Source organism: Equus przewalskii, chromosome 21 (assembly GCF_037783145.1).
Source record: "Equus przewalskii isolate Varuska chromosome 21, EquPr2, whole genome shotgun sequence".
Lineage (NCBI taxonomy): Eukaryota > Metazoa > Chordata > Mammalia > Perissodactyla > Equidae > Equus > Equus przewalskii.
Window position 1 is genome coordinate 35,137,315 of NC_091851.1, and position 16,034 is coordinate 35,153,348.

Below are 16,034 nucleotides of genomic sequence, written 5' to 3' on the forward strand. Positions count from 1 at the left end.
CAGGCCCACACCGCCCCTCCCTGGCCCCACACCTCCAGGCAACAGAAGGTGGCCAGTGGACCGTAAACCCTTTATTTCCAAACTATAAATAGATCTGCTGAGAAAAGCTGCTCTCCAGGTGATGAGGCCCCAGCCTCTCCAGCTCCCCTTCCGAACCGCTCTGCAGTCCAAAGGCAGTCCCCTTAGAAACCTGTTTGCCTCTGAAAGCACAGGCTTGGCTATCAGAGCCTGGCAGGCAGTCGAGAAAAACAGCCCCTCCCTTCTCCCGCTGCGACCCCAGCACAGCTTGGGCCCCAGTCCGGCCAGGTCCCCGGCTGGCCCCGTGCTCACCTCTGCCTCACCAACTCCCTGACCCAGCCCCAGCACGTGGTCAGGTGCCATCTGAGGCCCAGCCTGCGAGTCTCCAGTCCACCGCTTCTCCGGCTGCTGTGAGGAGCCACCTGGGGCCCCAAGCTGCCGTTGGCTGTGAGCACCCCGGAGTGGCCTGCTTCCACGCTGGTCCCCTGGCTGGTCACTGCTGCCTCTGGGCCACAAAGTACTCCTCCTCCTCCTCATATTCATCCTCCCCTGGCTGGCTGCTCCGGAGCAGCAGCTCCAGGTCAGGGTTGGAGCCCAGCCCCTTCAAAGGTTTAGGGCTGCCATCACCTGAGGATAAAGAGAGACCAGTTACAGACCCACTAATGGTTTTCTCGGTGCGCCCTGATGTGGGTGTGTGCTGCGTCACCCAGGCCCCCACGCAGCCCCCCACCCACTCCCTGGAAATGACCCATGTCTTCTCGGAGGAGTGGGGCTGAAGAATCACCAGGCATACTTCCTGAATTAGAGGAGCAGCCAACGCAGGGGCGGCTGAACTGTGCCGACAGCCACCAGGCTGGAACTGCTTTGGGGAAGTCAAGAGACACCTGCCTCTTCCTGGTAGGGCTGGGTCGCAGGGAGAATGCCGCCAGAGCACAGGCCTGGGAAGGGGCTCCGGCTCACCTCGGGAGTGCAGAGCTTTGAGGGCGACGTGCAGGGATATTCCCGAAAGGCAGAGGGCGAAGCCCAGCCAGTTCAGGAGGCTGATCTGATCACCCAGCAGATGCGCCGCCAACAGCAAAGTGCAGACTTCCTGCAGACAGAGAAGCAGGAAGGGGAGTGATCAGCAGGAGGCAGCGGCTCCTTTGCAAGGAGGGTAGAGGGCAGGGGCACTGGGCCCCCCAGTAGGACAGAGCCAGACCTGCCGAGACTCCTGGGGCCGCCGGGGCAGGCTGGCCTGCAAGGCAAAGAGGAAGGCCTCCCCAAGCTCAGAGGACCAGGCCCGCCTGTAACGCCTTCCTCCCTTTGTATCACTGAGATGCAACAAAGGAGGTGCTTTTCATAGAATTCCGTCAGGATTAAAAGGCAAATGGCACCCAGGGCTGGGAGCCCGGGTATCAGCCCACGGCCATGTCCACAGGCATAAGGGCCAGCTGCCCTTCCGGAAGGCACCTACAGATGGAGAGGCCTCAGCTGCCACGGAAGAATGCAGCGTCACCCTGGGCTCTACAGGACACACACTGGTCACGGGGTTCTTCACAGACAGCGGCTGCAAATGGGACTGGTGAGAGGATTCATTCTTAGAACCACAGCTTATGCCTTGTCATTTGGTTGGCAACTGGATGACCCTTGGGGAGACCTATATTTCCGGTATTAAGAACATTGCTCCACTATCAGTGACTGCCTGGTCCAAGAGAGAACTCCCTCCACGGCCCTGAGCAGGGAGGAGAGATGGGGTGGGTAGGGCAGGGGAGAAGTGACGACAGGAGAGGGCAAGAGTGCAGACAGTGGCAGGAGGCAGGACTGGCAAACACAGGGCCCTTGTGACGTAACTATCCCTTACTGGGCCCATGGCAGACACTGCCGATCGATCACGGAACTCTTTACTGCTGAGTCTGCTTGGGGGATTCTCAGCCCATGGCTCCAGGCTGCTGCCAAATGACCAGAGTTGGCACTTGTGGTAAAATGCAAATAGGACCCAGGCTTGGTGCAGTCAGACCCGGCTTTGAATCCCAGCTCGGCCACCTCCTAGCTGTGTATCCTTGGGTAGGAGCAGCACTTCATCTGTCTCCCCAGCTGTGAACCGGGGGTGACCATCCCCACCTCACGGGGCTGCAGGGATGATGGGAGGGGGTACAGATGAGAACATGGCACTTCGCACCCTAACTAGGCACTTCCGTCTCTTCTCTGCAGGGCCCTGGGGTGCAGGAATTGGGATGCAAGCTGCTGTTGAGAAACACCCTTAGGGGGCTCCCCTCTAAGACAGGACGGGGGTCACCTCTGAGTCTGTACCTTAAAAATGCCAGCAATGGAGAGAGTGAGGCTGGAAGTTCTGGAGACCAGGAGGAACTCAGAGAAGCCCAGACCAAAGGCGAGAATCCCGCCAAGGAAGAGGCTCCCAAGTACCCGCAGGAGCAGCCCTGTGTCCTGGAAACGGAAGATTTTCTCAGATGTGGACAAATGGAGACCTGAAAGCAATGGGGGGAGAGAGCGGGAGGCTGCGTCCTGGGTGTGCCCGCCCAGCAGCCTCAGCAACCCCCCCCAGCAACAGGGGGAGATGTGGCACTGCGGCAGGGCACACCTGCTGCCTGTCTGAGGCCCTGAGGAAAAGGAAGGGAGGTGAGAGTCCCATGCAGATGGCCTGGGACTTGGGGCAACCGGGGAAGCGGTGATGGCTGCCAGAGGTCCTCGCAGGGAGTGATGGGGAGGGCTTTCGAGCCTCCGGGTTCAGGAGAGGGAGTGGCATGGCAGAGAACATCGGAGGAAGCACCCTGCTCCCTCACGGTGGTCACCCACGCGTCTCTGCGGGGGAGGGTGGAGGATTTTGCAGCTGTGATAACCACTGGGCCAAAGAGAGATGGGGCAACCCATCAAGTGAGGACCTTGATGATACCCTGGGCCCCTTGGGGAGTCCCCTGCTCTGAGTTTCAGGGGGGGCCACCTATACACAGGGATGAAGCTCTATCCTTACAAACCTTCATTTTAATCCAGGTCTGGCTATCATGTAGCCGTGAGACTTGGCCAAGACATGTCTCCTTTCTGGACCATAGTTCCCCACTGATGAAAGGAGAGCACTGGGACTAGACAGAGTTTCTCAAACACACAGTGTAATTTGATGAACAGTTCTCAACAACACACACACACACACACACACACACACAAATGTATGACAGAAGCCATGGTCCCGTTTCAGACACCTACTCAGGCATCCACATACCAAATTTTGCTTAGACTTCCAGAGGATTCTTGGCCCGCTAGCACTGCCCATCTGAGAGAAAGGCCCACTGGTGTATCGGCAGGGCGAGGTGAGCCCCCAGCAAGGCACAACAGAGACAACGGTGGGAGCCGGGGGCTGGCCGAGTACTTTTGAGAGTTTTGGAGGAAAGCACCAAAGAAATGCAGAGTGACAGGCCTCCCCAGGCAAAGAGCCTTACGATGTAGGACATCTTGTCTGCTGCTGGGCTCAGCAGTACTGCAAAGGCGTCGGCAAATTGAAGGGAATTTGGGGAAGAGCAACATAAGTAATGAAGGTGCTTGGGGGATTAATTTACCAGAAAAGATTAAAGCATCTAAGTCCGTGCAGCTTTGCTAAGTGACGACTACCAGGGGCTTTGGATGTGGGTTTGCAGAGATGGGGAACGGTGTCAACGCTGGGCGGGCGGGAAAGTGCGGCGTTTGGTACAGGAGGGCTTAATGAAGGAATGGGGAGAGATTTTAAAAAGGACAAAAATGAAGCTGCAGAACGGAAGTCTCCTGGACAACGGGGCTGCAGAATAATTTCCTCAGAGAGGTTCGTGACGCTTCACTGCTTGAAACTTAAACGGATGTGGGACAGAATTCTCTGTAACGACCCTGAGGACAGAAGGGACTCTGGGAAGAAGGATAAACAGACAAGGGACAGAGACCAATCCCACAACATGGGAGAAGGAAGGTGGTGCCGCACCTCCCAGCCTAGATGATTCTCCCTGCCTCTCCTCTTCTCCGGGAGATGACAGCGGAGGGGACTGCTGACCTGCCGAGGCTCCTGTGCCCCGGCCCCTGGCCCCCCCACCCAGAAGCACACACTGAGCACACAGCTGAACGCCTGAACCTAGTTTCCACTTCCTGGGACACCCCACCCCATCAGCCTGTCAAAATCCCATTCATCCTCCAAAGGACATCGTCTGGGAAGCCTTTGTGACTTGCCTTTCCACTCTACCACCCCGAAACACTCCATGACCCCTGCTCCTTCTAGGAGACAGAATGCATAACGGTTAAGAGGGGGACTCTGGAGCCAGCTGCTGGATCCAAATTCAGGCTTGTTTCTGAGCCATGAGACCTTGGGCAAGGTTATCTTTACTTCTCTCTGCCTCAGTTCCTTTCACATCCAAGATGGGGATTATAATAGTACCACCACACAGGGTTTGGGGGGTATTAGAGGCGTTGGCATGTTAAAAATGATTGGAAGAGCCCTGGCATACCCTCAGGGCTGTGCGGTCACTGTCATCACTGTCTGCTGTATTTCATATACACTCCTTACACAGCATTTATCACACTGGATTCTAGACGTTTGGTTTAAGTGTCTGTCCAGCCCCCAAACCAGGCACTGCCAGGGGAGGGGGCACAGTTTTAATCTCTGTAACCTCTGCTGCCACCACAGTGCTGGGCTCAGAGCAGAGACTGGGGGTCCGTTGTACTGAGATACCCCTGAGGTGGACAACCCAACGTACCTTCAAATATGGCAAAGAGAGGGAAAAGCCCCAGAAACATGAGTGGCTGCAGGTGGAACATGGTGTCAATGGGGTTCTGGAGCCCTGCAGAATGGGGAGATGGGTGAGCCCTCAGGCTTGGCCTGGCCTGCCTCCACCCCGCCTGGTGCCCGGCCCCTCTCTCACCAAGTTCTGCTTTCTGCAGGAGCATCTGGGTGAGGGTCCAGCGAATGCCACCGATGAACGAGGCCCCCAGCACCAAGGCAAAGCCCTCCACGTTGAACTGCGTGGACTTGTAGGTGAACATGAAGAGGCCCCCAGCGATGAGAAGGACCACCAGGACCAGCGCCGCTCGCTATTAGGATGGGGAGCAGGGGTAACTAACTTGGGGGTCTCGAGTTCATCATACCTGGAGTTTGGGGTCAGCAGCCATCTCGGATGCCCTTGGGCAAGAAACCCTTCTACCTCCCCCTCCCGGGGGTCCTGCCAGCTCCTTCCTGTCAATGTATGTAGGGTTTACGTTTAGCCGGCATGTACCCACCATGGCTACCTGATCTAACACACTGCACTGCTCTCCCATGGCTGTCCCAGGTCCCATGCCCTCCCCTGGACCCAGCACACAAAGGGCTACTGCCTCACACAGCAGGGAGCCCCCAGGACCCGGCTCCACCTGGCCCCTGTCCTTGAATCCTTTCTCCTTTTGTCATTACCCCTGCCATATCAGTTTCTAAATATTCTCAGTAGTGCCCTGTGTCTAGGTCCTTCCTCACTAACAGGAGGTACTGCCACCTGGGCTGGGCTTGTCTCCTTGTCACACACAGTGACAAGCCACTGCTCAGACTCCCCTTTATTCTTAGCATCTGCGGGAGCAGGAGGGTCAAAAGGGAAGCTGAGGCCTCACCAGCTCCTCCAGCTTGAAGATCAGAGAGAAGATCAAGATGAAGAGGACGGCTGAGGATTTGGTCATTGTGTACCTGGAAGCAAAAATTGCCCAGAATGCACCGGTGTAGCCCGGGCTCAGACTCACCACCAAGAAAGGGGCCCACAGCACAACCAGGGCAGCGGGCTCTGCTCAGGGCAGCAGGTGATGTGGGCGCAGAAGACCAGAGGAAGGCGGCCTGAGTTGCCTGGGCTGACCCACAACCTCTATCTGCCTACGCCTCGGTGGAGACCAGGAGGAGCGAGGAAGGTGAGGGAAGGCAGGGACTATGCTCTCTGAGGCACAGAATCAGAGAGATTCCTAACCGGTAGCCCTGCCCCTCTGGGCGGCTGCGTGCCCTCACACCGGTCAGTGCCCCTTCTCCCCGGCCATGGCTGTCACCGCTGTTTGAGCCCCTGGCTTCCCCAGGCCATCTGGGAGGCAGGCACAGCATCCCCTCTGTGCAGGGCTTACGGAAGAGGCTGGCGACTTCCTGGAGAGCTGCTGGGTGCCGGGTAAGAGCTGAGAGAGCAAGGGCTGGTCCCAGAGAGTGGTGTAGTGGCTGGCCCGCCGGCCGGTGCAGAAACAGCCGGCTGGACACAGAGCTCGAGGCTGCAGGAAGGCGGCGGGGTGGGGCCGGTACTCACAGTGAGACGGTGATGTAGAGGAAGCTCCAGTTGGACAAGCCCACGTCAAGCGCCGTCGCCAATGCTGTGGAGACAGGGGCCCCACCGGCCATAGCCGGGGCAGGCAGCACAGGTGGGCAAGGTGTTACAACAATCCCATCGGGCACTGAGTGCCCCTGCTCTGCCCTGCACACCCCAGCTTTCTCTGGGGCCCTTGGGCCTTCCTTTCTACCCAGCAACTAGAGGGTTAACTGTTGGCCAAAAAAAGCACGTGGTGTGCTCTAGCATTAGGGCTGCAGTCCACTCTGGTTGGCTGGGGCCTGTCTTGTTCCCACTTGTCAAATATTTTGAATATCCCCTTGATGAGATATTAATGGGGTATTAATCTGATCCTGTAGCTTCCTTACTGGAAAGTCTTTGGAGTGGCTCCCATTTGCCTCAGGACAAAACACACACTCCTCACGAGGACCCGGCCCTCCGGGATCTGACTGCGCCACCCCAACCCCTCTCATTCCTCATTTCTCCCGCAGCCTCTCACCAACGCTGAGTTCCCAGCATCCCGAGACTCTCTCAGTTCCCCTTCAGACCTCCACACCACTAAACCTCTCCCAGCCACACAGGTGCTGGCCCCTCCCAGGACCGGCCCGTTTCACTCACCCTCCAGGCCTCAGCCCACTCAGCCCTTGCTGTGGGAAACCCTCCCCACTCGGCCGCCCACCTGCACCTTGGCGAGTTCCCCTCCTCCGTGCTCCATGGTGCCCCCCATCGCCCTCACCACAGCACGGCGAGGGGCGGGACCCTGCACTCTGCTCACTACTGCCCCCAGGCCCCAGCAGGAGGCTCCCGGAACCACAAGGCCACTGCTGCATCAGAGCTTTTTCTGGGTGTGCATGGGGGGAGTGGGAAGATGGGAAGCACGTAACAGGCAGAAGCGGGGGAGGGGGAGGAGGCTGGCAGGGAAGAGTGAAGCAGGGGGAGAGGGCCTAAACTTCAAGCCACGAGGGCAGCTTCCTTTTGTTCTCGGCCTCTGGCTTTCCCAGCAACTCTCCTCTCCAGTGGGCCAGCCCCACGGCCCGCCCCAGGGCACATACCTGTCGGAGCCACTCTTCTGAGGTAGTCAGTCCAGCTCAGCACCACACGGGCCCTGTGGCTGGAGCACTGCACCAGGGCCCTGGACAGGGCAGAGAACAGGAAGATCACGGCTAGGTGCAGCATGGTCATGAAGAGGGGGAAGTGGAAGCTCTGTGTGGAGAACACAGCTCACAGCCCAGGTGCGGTTTACAGCCCGGCCGCGTCTGCCTCCTTCTTCCCTCCTCGCCTCTGGCTGGTGGCCGTGGGGCTAATTTCGTGGTTCACCAGGGCTCTGCAGTGTGCGAGGGGCTTTCACCCACATTAGAATCGCTTGGGATGAGAGCCTATGAGTCCAAGTTCTGGAGGTCACACGGAGAGCAGGTGGCAGACCGGGGGTCAGTCGTAGCAGGGTGCTGTCCACCTCTTCAACAGGCCTGTAGCTACCTGCTCCAGCCCCTCCCCAGCGCCCCTACCCAGCCAGCAGCCAGTGTGGGCCAGTAGGGCTGTGCCAATTCTTAAAATACTGAACGATTTCTCTACCAGATGGGAAAAAGCTGCTGCGAAAGCCTCCTGCTTTGCCCAGCCCACCCTCAGGGTCTCCCCCTTTCTCGATTCCCCTCGACCCCAGCATTGAAGGGGAACCCCTGGTGTGGCAGGAATTAGGGCCCTGTCCCATCACTGGCGTGACTGACTGGCTTCCAGTCTGACTGGCTGAAGCCTGGCCTTCCTGCTGTGAAACTTTAGGGGCACTGCAGCCACAGCCACCTCCCCGCCCGCCCCCTGCACCTCAAGGCCTCCGAGGTACCTTCGTCAGCCATTTGTTGTAGAAGGTGATGCCGATGGAGAAGCAGTAGTAGAGGAGGACCAGCCCCAGCGTCAACATCGCCTTCCACACAAAGGCCACTTCGAGGGCCCACCTCCCCATCAGTGGAAGCTGCAACTTCTAGCTCCGGGTCAGTGGGGGCAGGCCGCTCTCCCGAAGACAGCCCACAGGAAGAGCCGGTTGAGCTGGCTCAGGCCTTTCAACAAGAACGTCTCCTGCTGGCTAGAGCAGTTCTCTTCTTCTCCATGATTCGGAATGGTCAACAGAGCCCCAGGCGGAGTCCTCACCTAAGGGGCTGGTGGCTCGAGTCGACCCTCTCCATGATTAGTAACTGGAGGCAGGGCTCACAGGTCCCCAGGTCTAAGGCTGGAAGGATAAAAAGGCAGCTCTGGTGGCACGTGCAGAGTGAGGGCTGTCTGACTACCCATCCCCATCCCATGCCATCCTCACTCCACAGGGAGCAGATCAGAGCAGAGAGGACGCCAGGAAGGAGCCCACACCCAGCACAGGCACTCAGAGCTCCCGGGCACGTCCATTCTCTCGAGGCCTCAAGCTCTTCTCCATGAATTGCCACAAAAGTGACCTTTAAAAAGTGTAAATCTGATCATGTCAGCTCAGATGCTAGCCCTTCGGTGATTTCCAGTGCGCTTATGATGAAGACCAGAAACCCTTCCCGCGGCTAAGAAGCTCCACGCCCGCCCGAGGCTCACGGCCGCCTTTCAATTCCCCAAACACCCTAGGCTCTTTCCCGCCACCTAAGGAACTGAATGCTCTGCCCGCCCTCGTGCCTCTCTTCGCTCCCACTCATCTTCAGCTCAGCTGTCGCTTCCTCAGGGGCCCCCCATGAGTCCCCCTGGGTTTCGGGCTGCTCTCACGGCTCCCTACTTGTGCAGGTGTGATGATTTGAGTGGTCTGTGTCCCCTGGAAGGCTGTGTGCTCCCTGAGGACATGTCCACCATGTCCATGTTAGCCTTACGCTCACCCGGCACATTTAAGTTCTCCATGTGGTTTGATGACTCAAGGCAAGACAGCGGGCACGTGATTTTCAGGGGACTGATCTGTTCTTTAAGATGTTAAAAATGGACCACGAAACTGACACCTACCTCGCAGCAGCCTCTAACAACCACTCCCATAGAGCCGGGGCCTCCCCAGGGGCTTGCCAAACTAAACCGCTCCCTGCCTCCCTATCAATCAGTCAACTGTAATGAATGCCCAGAGCATGCCAGGCTCCAGGAAGACCAAGCCGACCGGGTCCAGTTATTCCACCTACTGCTTCATCCTCATGTCCTTCCTCCTCCATCTCTTCCTTTGAAACGTTCCCACCTTGCTGAAATGCCACCTCTTTCTTGAAGCCTTCCTAGAATATCTGATCAGACATTCTCCTACTCCCCCCGCCCCCCAGTCCTTTCTGAAGGGAGTAATCACCTTCAGTTTTCTACTCTGGAATCTGGGTTATCATTTCCCCTCCCCCAAGGCAAACTGTGAGCTAGCGAAAGACTCTGCCCAAGGACAATGGTTCTCTTCAGGGGAACTCTGGGAACCTGTGGTGCTGTTTTGGGCAGACATTCCTAGCTTTTGGTGAGTGCAGACTATGAGGGAGATAGTCCACATAACTAAAAATTGTTCGGCACTCTGCATGACTTTGACATTCCTGTAGGTGAAAGATCTGCTTATAATTACCCGAACCTAAAACCCAACTGTTCTACATGTAACAGAACAGTTTTTCCACTGTTCTACTAGGCACTAAAATTTCCAAGAATACACTTACCATTTACACTGGCGGGGGGGTGGGGGGACTGGACTGTTTTTGATAAAAGGGTACCACGAGTTCCCTGTTTAGAAAACCCACTCTATGTACAGCAACGGCACTCGTGGTTTTCGAGCTACAGGAGTCTGCACTGCGGCTGTCACATTTCCAGAGGTTCTACAGGGGAAAGTGGTGAAAGCATCAACTGCTTCACTGTGACTCCCAGTGTCCTTGTGCCCAGGAACTTACATACGGAAACACATTTTATTTTATTGTCAATTACTTTCCTTTTATTTCTCTTTTATTTAATGGTTAGGGCATCGTCAATTTTTTAGAAAGTATACATAGGCAGTATTTATTAACCATAAGTCTCATTTTAGGATAGGAAGGGAGGTTTGTTAATGAGATATTTGTCATTAAAAAGAGGACGCTGTATCCAATGGGTTGAGAACCACTATGCTATGCGACCTGATGCGGTCCCATTCCTGGGAATGTCTCCATTAAGCTGACACCTCCCTAACGTGCCTCTCTCCCTCAGACCTCCCCATGAACCCCAGAAGAATACCCTACTGCCAACTTGTCCCTTCCCAACCTGCTCTTCTTCCCACCTCAGCCAGTGGCAACACCATTCACCTAGTTGCTTAGGCCAAGAACACTGTTCTCATCCTTGACTCCACTCTCTCCCTCAGCCCATATTCAATCAACAAAGGCTGTCAGCTCTACTTTCAAAATCACCCCCAATATGATCACATCTCGCCACCTCCACCACCACCATCTGAGCCACCGCCCTCCTTCCCCCACACGATGCATTAGTCTCCTAAATGGTCCTCTCTGCTTCTCCCTACAAGAGCAGATGGTGGAGCACACGAGCTCTATCTTAATCCTCACCTTGAGTAATCTCATCCCATCCAACTGATATGCCCATGATTTCTGAATTCTTTCCACGAGCCCTCAGCTCTTCTGTGAGCTCCCATTTAGCACATCTAACTGCCTATCTGGTAGCTCCACTCATGATATCTAAACTTTCAGTGCCCCAAGATTTCTTTTTTTTTTTTTAATGTAGAGAGTGATGAGTTCTGGTTGGGTCACAGTAGCGAGGCAGTCTTTTAAGAAGCATAGAAAGCTTTCAGGATTTCTTTTTTTTTTTGCTGGGAAAGATTTGCTCTGAGCTAACATCTGTTGCCACCCTTCCTGTCTTTTTGTTTTTTCCTCCCCAAAGGCCAGTACATAGTTGTATACTCTAGTTGTAGGTCCTTCTAGTTCTTCTATATGAGCCGCTGCCACAGCATGGCTACTGACAGATGAGTGGTGCAGTTGGGTGCAGGGACCCAACTGGCTGCCAAAGTGGAGCGTGCTGAACTTCAACCACTAGGCCATGAGGGCTGGCTCCAAGCAGATTTCTTAATTCATGCCTCCAACCTATCCCGAAATCATTAGTAAGTGCCAGCATAATACATCTGGTTGTTTAAGTCTAAACCCCCAAATCAACAACAAAGTCATCCCAGACAACTCCATCCCTCCGTCCACAAATCCTGTCCCGTCAATTCCACCTCCAACATATTTCTTGACCCACTAACTTTTCTTCACCTCCACTTTGCCATCACAGTCTAAGCCACAATTATCTTTCACCCACTGGACACCTAACTGGTGTTCCCGCTTCCTCCCCTCCACCAACCCGGAGCACAAGCAGCAGGGACACGCCTTAGGCACAGACAGCAGACCCTGCCCTCACAGGGCTAATCCTATCCCCCCTGCCTCCCCCGCACCTTGCAGGCCCACCAGGAAGGCCTCTGCCGACCACCTCATTCTCCCAGCACCGCCCCAGCACTTGCCACGCCGGCCCTGGCCGTTTGTCAAGCACCTCGAGCCTGCGTCCTTCTTTGCACTTGCTGTTCCCTCTGCCTAGCACACTCTTCCGCAGACCTCCGCTCGGCAGAACTCTCCCGGAGGGCCCCCTCCTCCCCGGCGGGACCCCTCCCACCCCCGCTCGCTGCCTCGTTTGCCCACGCGTCTCCTGCCCGACCCCGCTCCCACCCCACGGCGGGAGGCGGCCTCTCCGCGGGCAGGGCCGTGGCGGCGGATCCCCGAGGGGTCCAGGCCCGGCCCGGCGGAGCGCTCGGAAAATGCCGCGGGAGCGCGCAGCGGGCGACCGAGGAGGCGCGGGGGGGTCCCAGGCCCCTGCACGGCGCGGCCCCCGCGGCCCGGCCCTCCCCGCCCCGCCCCCGGGAGCGCGGAAGCCCCGCCGCGCGCCCACTCGCCTCGGCCGCGGCCCGGGACCCTCCTGCCGGAAGTGCGAGGCCGGGCGCCCCCGCGGGGGGAGCACTTCCGCTGGCAGCCGCTGCGGGGCGGGGCCTCCCGCGCTGTCGGCCAGGGCTCGGCGTGGCGCGTCCTGCCGGGAGCCCCTGGAGGCCCGCGCTTGCGCCCCGACTTGCTGTGGTCGTTTGTCTCCTGCGCTCGGGCAGGGCCTCGCTCTGGAGCCCCGGCGCCTGCTCCAAAGCCGTGCGCCCTGCGGGGCCCACAAAATAGTCTCTTTACTGCTGTTGAACACGTTAAGCATTTACCTATGTGCAACCCAGTGCTGGGGAGCCTTGGAACGAACCACAAAGAAAAATCTCTTATAGGATTTTTCCTTCTGGACCTTAAGCCAGCTGGAGAGTGATGGCAAGTCAGGGGCATTCATTTTAGGACTTAGAAGATCCATGGGAAGTAATGATTATAACAAACATTTGTGAAACATTTTCTGTGTGCCTGAAACTTTATGAGAATGATCTCAATTTCAGTAGGTCGAATGCGGGGAGAGGGTCCCAGACCGAGGAAATAAGGAGTGGACAAGAAGACTGAGCTTGGCTTGGAATCCAGTTGTTCATACGCAGAGTCACCAAAAACGTAGACAAGAGGTAGGCTTCCGTGGTCCCAAAAATGGCAGCTAGGGAGTTCACATCTTATTCATCTTGTAGGGTGGAGTAAAAGGCAGAGCCTGCAGACAGAGAACCATTAGGAGGCCAGGGCAGGCTAGGGTTGCAGACTGAGGCCCAGTTGGGGCTTTTTGCCTTTGGTTTTCGGCCCCTCCTGGGCTCTCTGGCTCAAAAACTAGTTGTAGACAGGGACCTCTGCAAGTGACTCGGCTGGGCTCCCCGGCCCCTATGAACAGAAGGCTCAAGGCCAGAGTGAAAGCAGTGCATTACCCAAACCCCTGCTCCGTGCCACTGCCAGCTGGTATCACGCAGGCGTTAGTTCATTTAATGCTTAGCAAGCACCTACAGTGGCACCCATGGCCGCCCAAGGTCTTGGCTTTAGTCAGTCCTCAAGGCTTGTAGAGCCTGTGTGTTCTATGCCTTTTGAAAGAGCTTGTCCTTGCCCCCTTCTCTCTGAGGCAAGAGAAAATATCTATTTTCATCACCACCCTCATTCAAGCCTCGCAGCTACCAAGGCTGAGTTTTGGAGCAACAGCCTAAAACACCAGCTGGAAGGCTGGGCACCAAGCACCGGCAACACACAGGGTGAAGAACGTGTCTTCTTTGTAAGGCACAAGTACTCGAGCTGTTCCCTGGCTGTATCCCTGGCAGGGAGAAGAGAGAGGACATGTTCCCGGGGGTGTATAGCATGCCTTTCCCTTCTGTACCCGGCAGGCCTGAGCAGAAAACACTCTGTCCTGGTGCGACAATCTGTGAGCATCCTTAACCAGCAGGGGGTTGTGTGTGTGTGTACGCGCCCGAGAGTGTGTGCCGGACGCAGGCGTGGTGGAAGAGGAGGAAGGGGCTCTTGGAAGGTGGCTGAGGGCTCCAGCTGGAGCTCTCCCAAGTCTCGCAGACACAATGAAATGAAGGCTCGTCAAGGTGAAGCTCCCTTGGGCGGGAGAAAGTACACAGAAACAGCTGTTCATAGCAACCACAGTTTGTACATGAAAGAGTATTTATTGAAAACATGGTTACTGACAGGAAGCTCCTGGCTGCTCTCAGGTTACAATCTTGGCTCACAACTGGAAATGTTACTATTTTTTTTGGCCTCCAATTTTATTTTACCTCAAACATTCCATCTAGGATAGGTAGATCTTATATAAATATATATACACGTCTGTATAAGTATGGCCTATGGTAAAGAAAATAGAGAGTATGCTCTTCACTGGGCAGTACCTACCATGCCGGGCTACCAATGCCGAATGCCACTGTGTCTACGTGTGTCGAGGAGAGAGGCTGTACGTGTGGTTTACAAGTGCTGCAGCACCAGGGAAGCCCCACTGGCACAGCTGTGGCCTCAGCTGGCCTCAGCCAGCTCCCTGAAACCATGTCAATGGCAGGAACCACAGCGCTGGGATGGGGAGGGAGGGAAGGTAAACTTCCTGAGGTCTGGAAGGCCAAAGAAAAGCAAACTAGAGGGGCTGCAATTCAGGTTGGGTGGGAGATTTCTCCCCAAGGAAAAAAGATATAAATGGGGGTGGGAGGGTGGACTCTAGTGACCTCACTGCAGTCTAGGTCCAAGCCTCATCTGGCTCTCCCTGCAGAGTTCCTTGAGACTAACAGGGTGAGACTTAGCCCGCATGTCTTTGACTTGCCAGGATGAGAGACTGAGAACTTGCAGGGAGAAATTCCAACTGCCCAGACAACTTCAAGGGCAAGAGAGAGATCTGGTGGCTCCAGAGAGCAGAGGGGTTCGAGCCAAACCTCAGCAGGAGCCGCAGCAGCATGGCATTGGATGAGGCCGGAGTGAGCCCTCATGAAGACAACAAAATCAAGGGCGAGGCCTCTACTTAGATCTGAGCCACAGGCACAGGTCCCCCAGAGGCAGTCCCTCTAAGGCTCTCCACACTCCCAGCACATCTGGCCTCTGCAGGCAGCCTTTGCTGGGTCAGCTCTTGCCCACATGGGGATCCAGCCGACCAGAGAGCAGGCTCAGAAGAAAAGGTGAGTGGCATTATTAACTCCAACTCAAGAAGCAGCTTCTTGGCCTGGAAGGCAAGGGCGTCTGCTGTTCATTCCTCAAGGCCCGATCCTAGGCTCCACGGTGATGGGGAGGCCGGAGCACCCTGCCTTCATGATGCCTAGTGGCCAGGGTCCAAGAGGAAGCTCTGGGTGGTCCGAGGTGGGTTTGAGAAATGGCTGGCATTTACTGGCCACCACAGTCAGTATAGATTCTGTACAAGCAAAAGACAAGGCACCAGACTGTGTTTCTCCTGGGCCCAAAATCCCTTCCTGGGTACCATCGTCTCTGGCTCCAGGCTCAGCCATAGTGATAGACAAAGTCATAGCTGCTGGGCTCCTTGGGCACTGGCGGCGGAGCTTCGGGAATCTGGATGTTCTCCAGGTCCAGGAGCCGCAGCTTCATCTCCATGCTCAGCAGGGTGTCCAGGTCACTCTTGGTCAGCTCGCTGGACATGTCCTTCCCCAGAAGGGCACTGAGGCCGTCAATCCAGATGCAGTACTGTGGGGAGCAAGTTGCAAAATGTCACCTAGGGGCCCCTGGTCAGCAGGAGGTCCTGCCAAGGTCCCTTTTCCGAGAGGACTCCCAGCAGTCTCTTTGGCGCTATTCAGTATAGGCAAAATCGACTTGGGATAACAGCAAAGATAAACTGGGAGGTGAGCATCCACTTTCTCAAAAGACCTTTCGGTTTTTATGAGGGATTTACATTTAAACTCCCTAAGATAATATGAAGTATGATTTTTAAAAAGCAATTAATGAATAAAGCAAAATGCGACCTGAGCACTGGGGTATCAACTACCTGAAATTGCCCCTGAAATTACTAATGGTGGGAGGAAATATATACCAGGTGAAAAAAGCAGAACACAAATGGAATCACTGTAGGATCTCAATTTTGTTTGAAAAAAAGTAAATTTAAAAAGCCCCAGTCACTGAGTGTTAAACATTATTATTAGAGAAACTGAACTTGAGGGTCTCATGAGAAGAGGGGAATAACAGAGAATTCTCAACCCGTCCCTCCCCAGCACCTCCCGATCCATCTTTTCCATGCCTTTGCTCACCTGTCCCCCCGCCTGCTAGTTCTTCATTTCCTCCCAATAAAACTCCACTGGCAGCTCAGGCCCTGCCTAAGTGTCTCTTCTTCCAGAAGCCCCACCTCCAGTTCCCTCTGATGGCTCTCAGAGCTCAGCAGACATGTGTGGTCTCAACCACAGTCATTCATTTAACATCC

The 16,034-nt window shown here is 55.8% G+C and overlaps 2 protein-coding genes across 16 annotated transcripts in view; both read right to left on the reverse strand.

Annotated features, from left to right (window-relative positions):
- Positions 1 to 53: 53 nt before the first annotated feature.
- Positions 54 to 12,303, reverse strand: SLC35C2 (solute carrier family 35 member C2). Of its 5 annotated transcripts, none has more exons than XM_070589337.1 (10): positions 12,148 to 12,303; positions 8,125 to 8,508; positions 7,340 to 7,490; positions 6,097 to 6,333; positions 5,605 to 5,677; positions 4,890 to 5,058; positions 4,725 to 4,808; positions 2,308 to 2,483; positions 979 to 1,108; positions 54 to 645 (listed from the first exon to the last, which is right to left on the reverse strand). In XM_070589337.1, the coding sequence occupies exons 5-10, from the start codon at positions 5,668 to 5,670 to the stop codon at positions 512 to 514; spliced, it is 759 nt and encodes a 252-aa protein (XP_070445438.1). In that variant the 5' UTR covers positions 5,671 to 5,677; positions 6,097 to 6,333; positions 7,340 to 7,490; positions 8,125 to 8,508; positions 12,148 to 12,303; the 3' UTR covers positions 54 to 511. The 5 variants fall into 5 exon arrangements, with proteins under 5 accessions (XP_070445438.1, XP_070445439.1, XP_070445440.1 ...); XM_070589338.1 differs by having other exon boundaries at positions 6,270 to 6,333; positions 7,340 to 7,419; positions 12,148 to 12,279; XM_070589339.1 differs by having other exon boundaries at positions 7,340 to 7,419; positions 12,148 to 12,279.
- A 1,480-nt stretch (positions 12,304 to 13,783) lies between these two features.
- ELMO2 (engulfment and cell motility 2) overlaps positions 13,784 to 16,034 on the reverse strand; it is a 37,816-nt gene continuing 35,565 nt past the window's right edge. For all 11 annotated transcript variants that reach the window (XM_008521633.2, XM_070589340.1, XM_070589343.1 and 8 more), the window contains one exon: positions 13,784 to 15,307. In XM_008521633.2, coding sequence (XP_008519855.1) covers positions 15,107 to 15,307 — 201 coding nt within the window. In that variant the 3' untranslated portion in view covers positions 13,784 to 15,106. The remainder of the gene's footprint in view (positions 15,308 to 16,034) is intronic.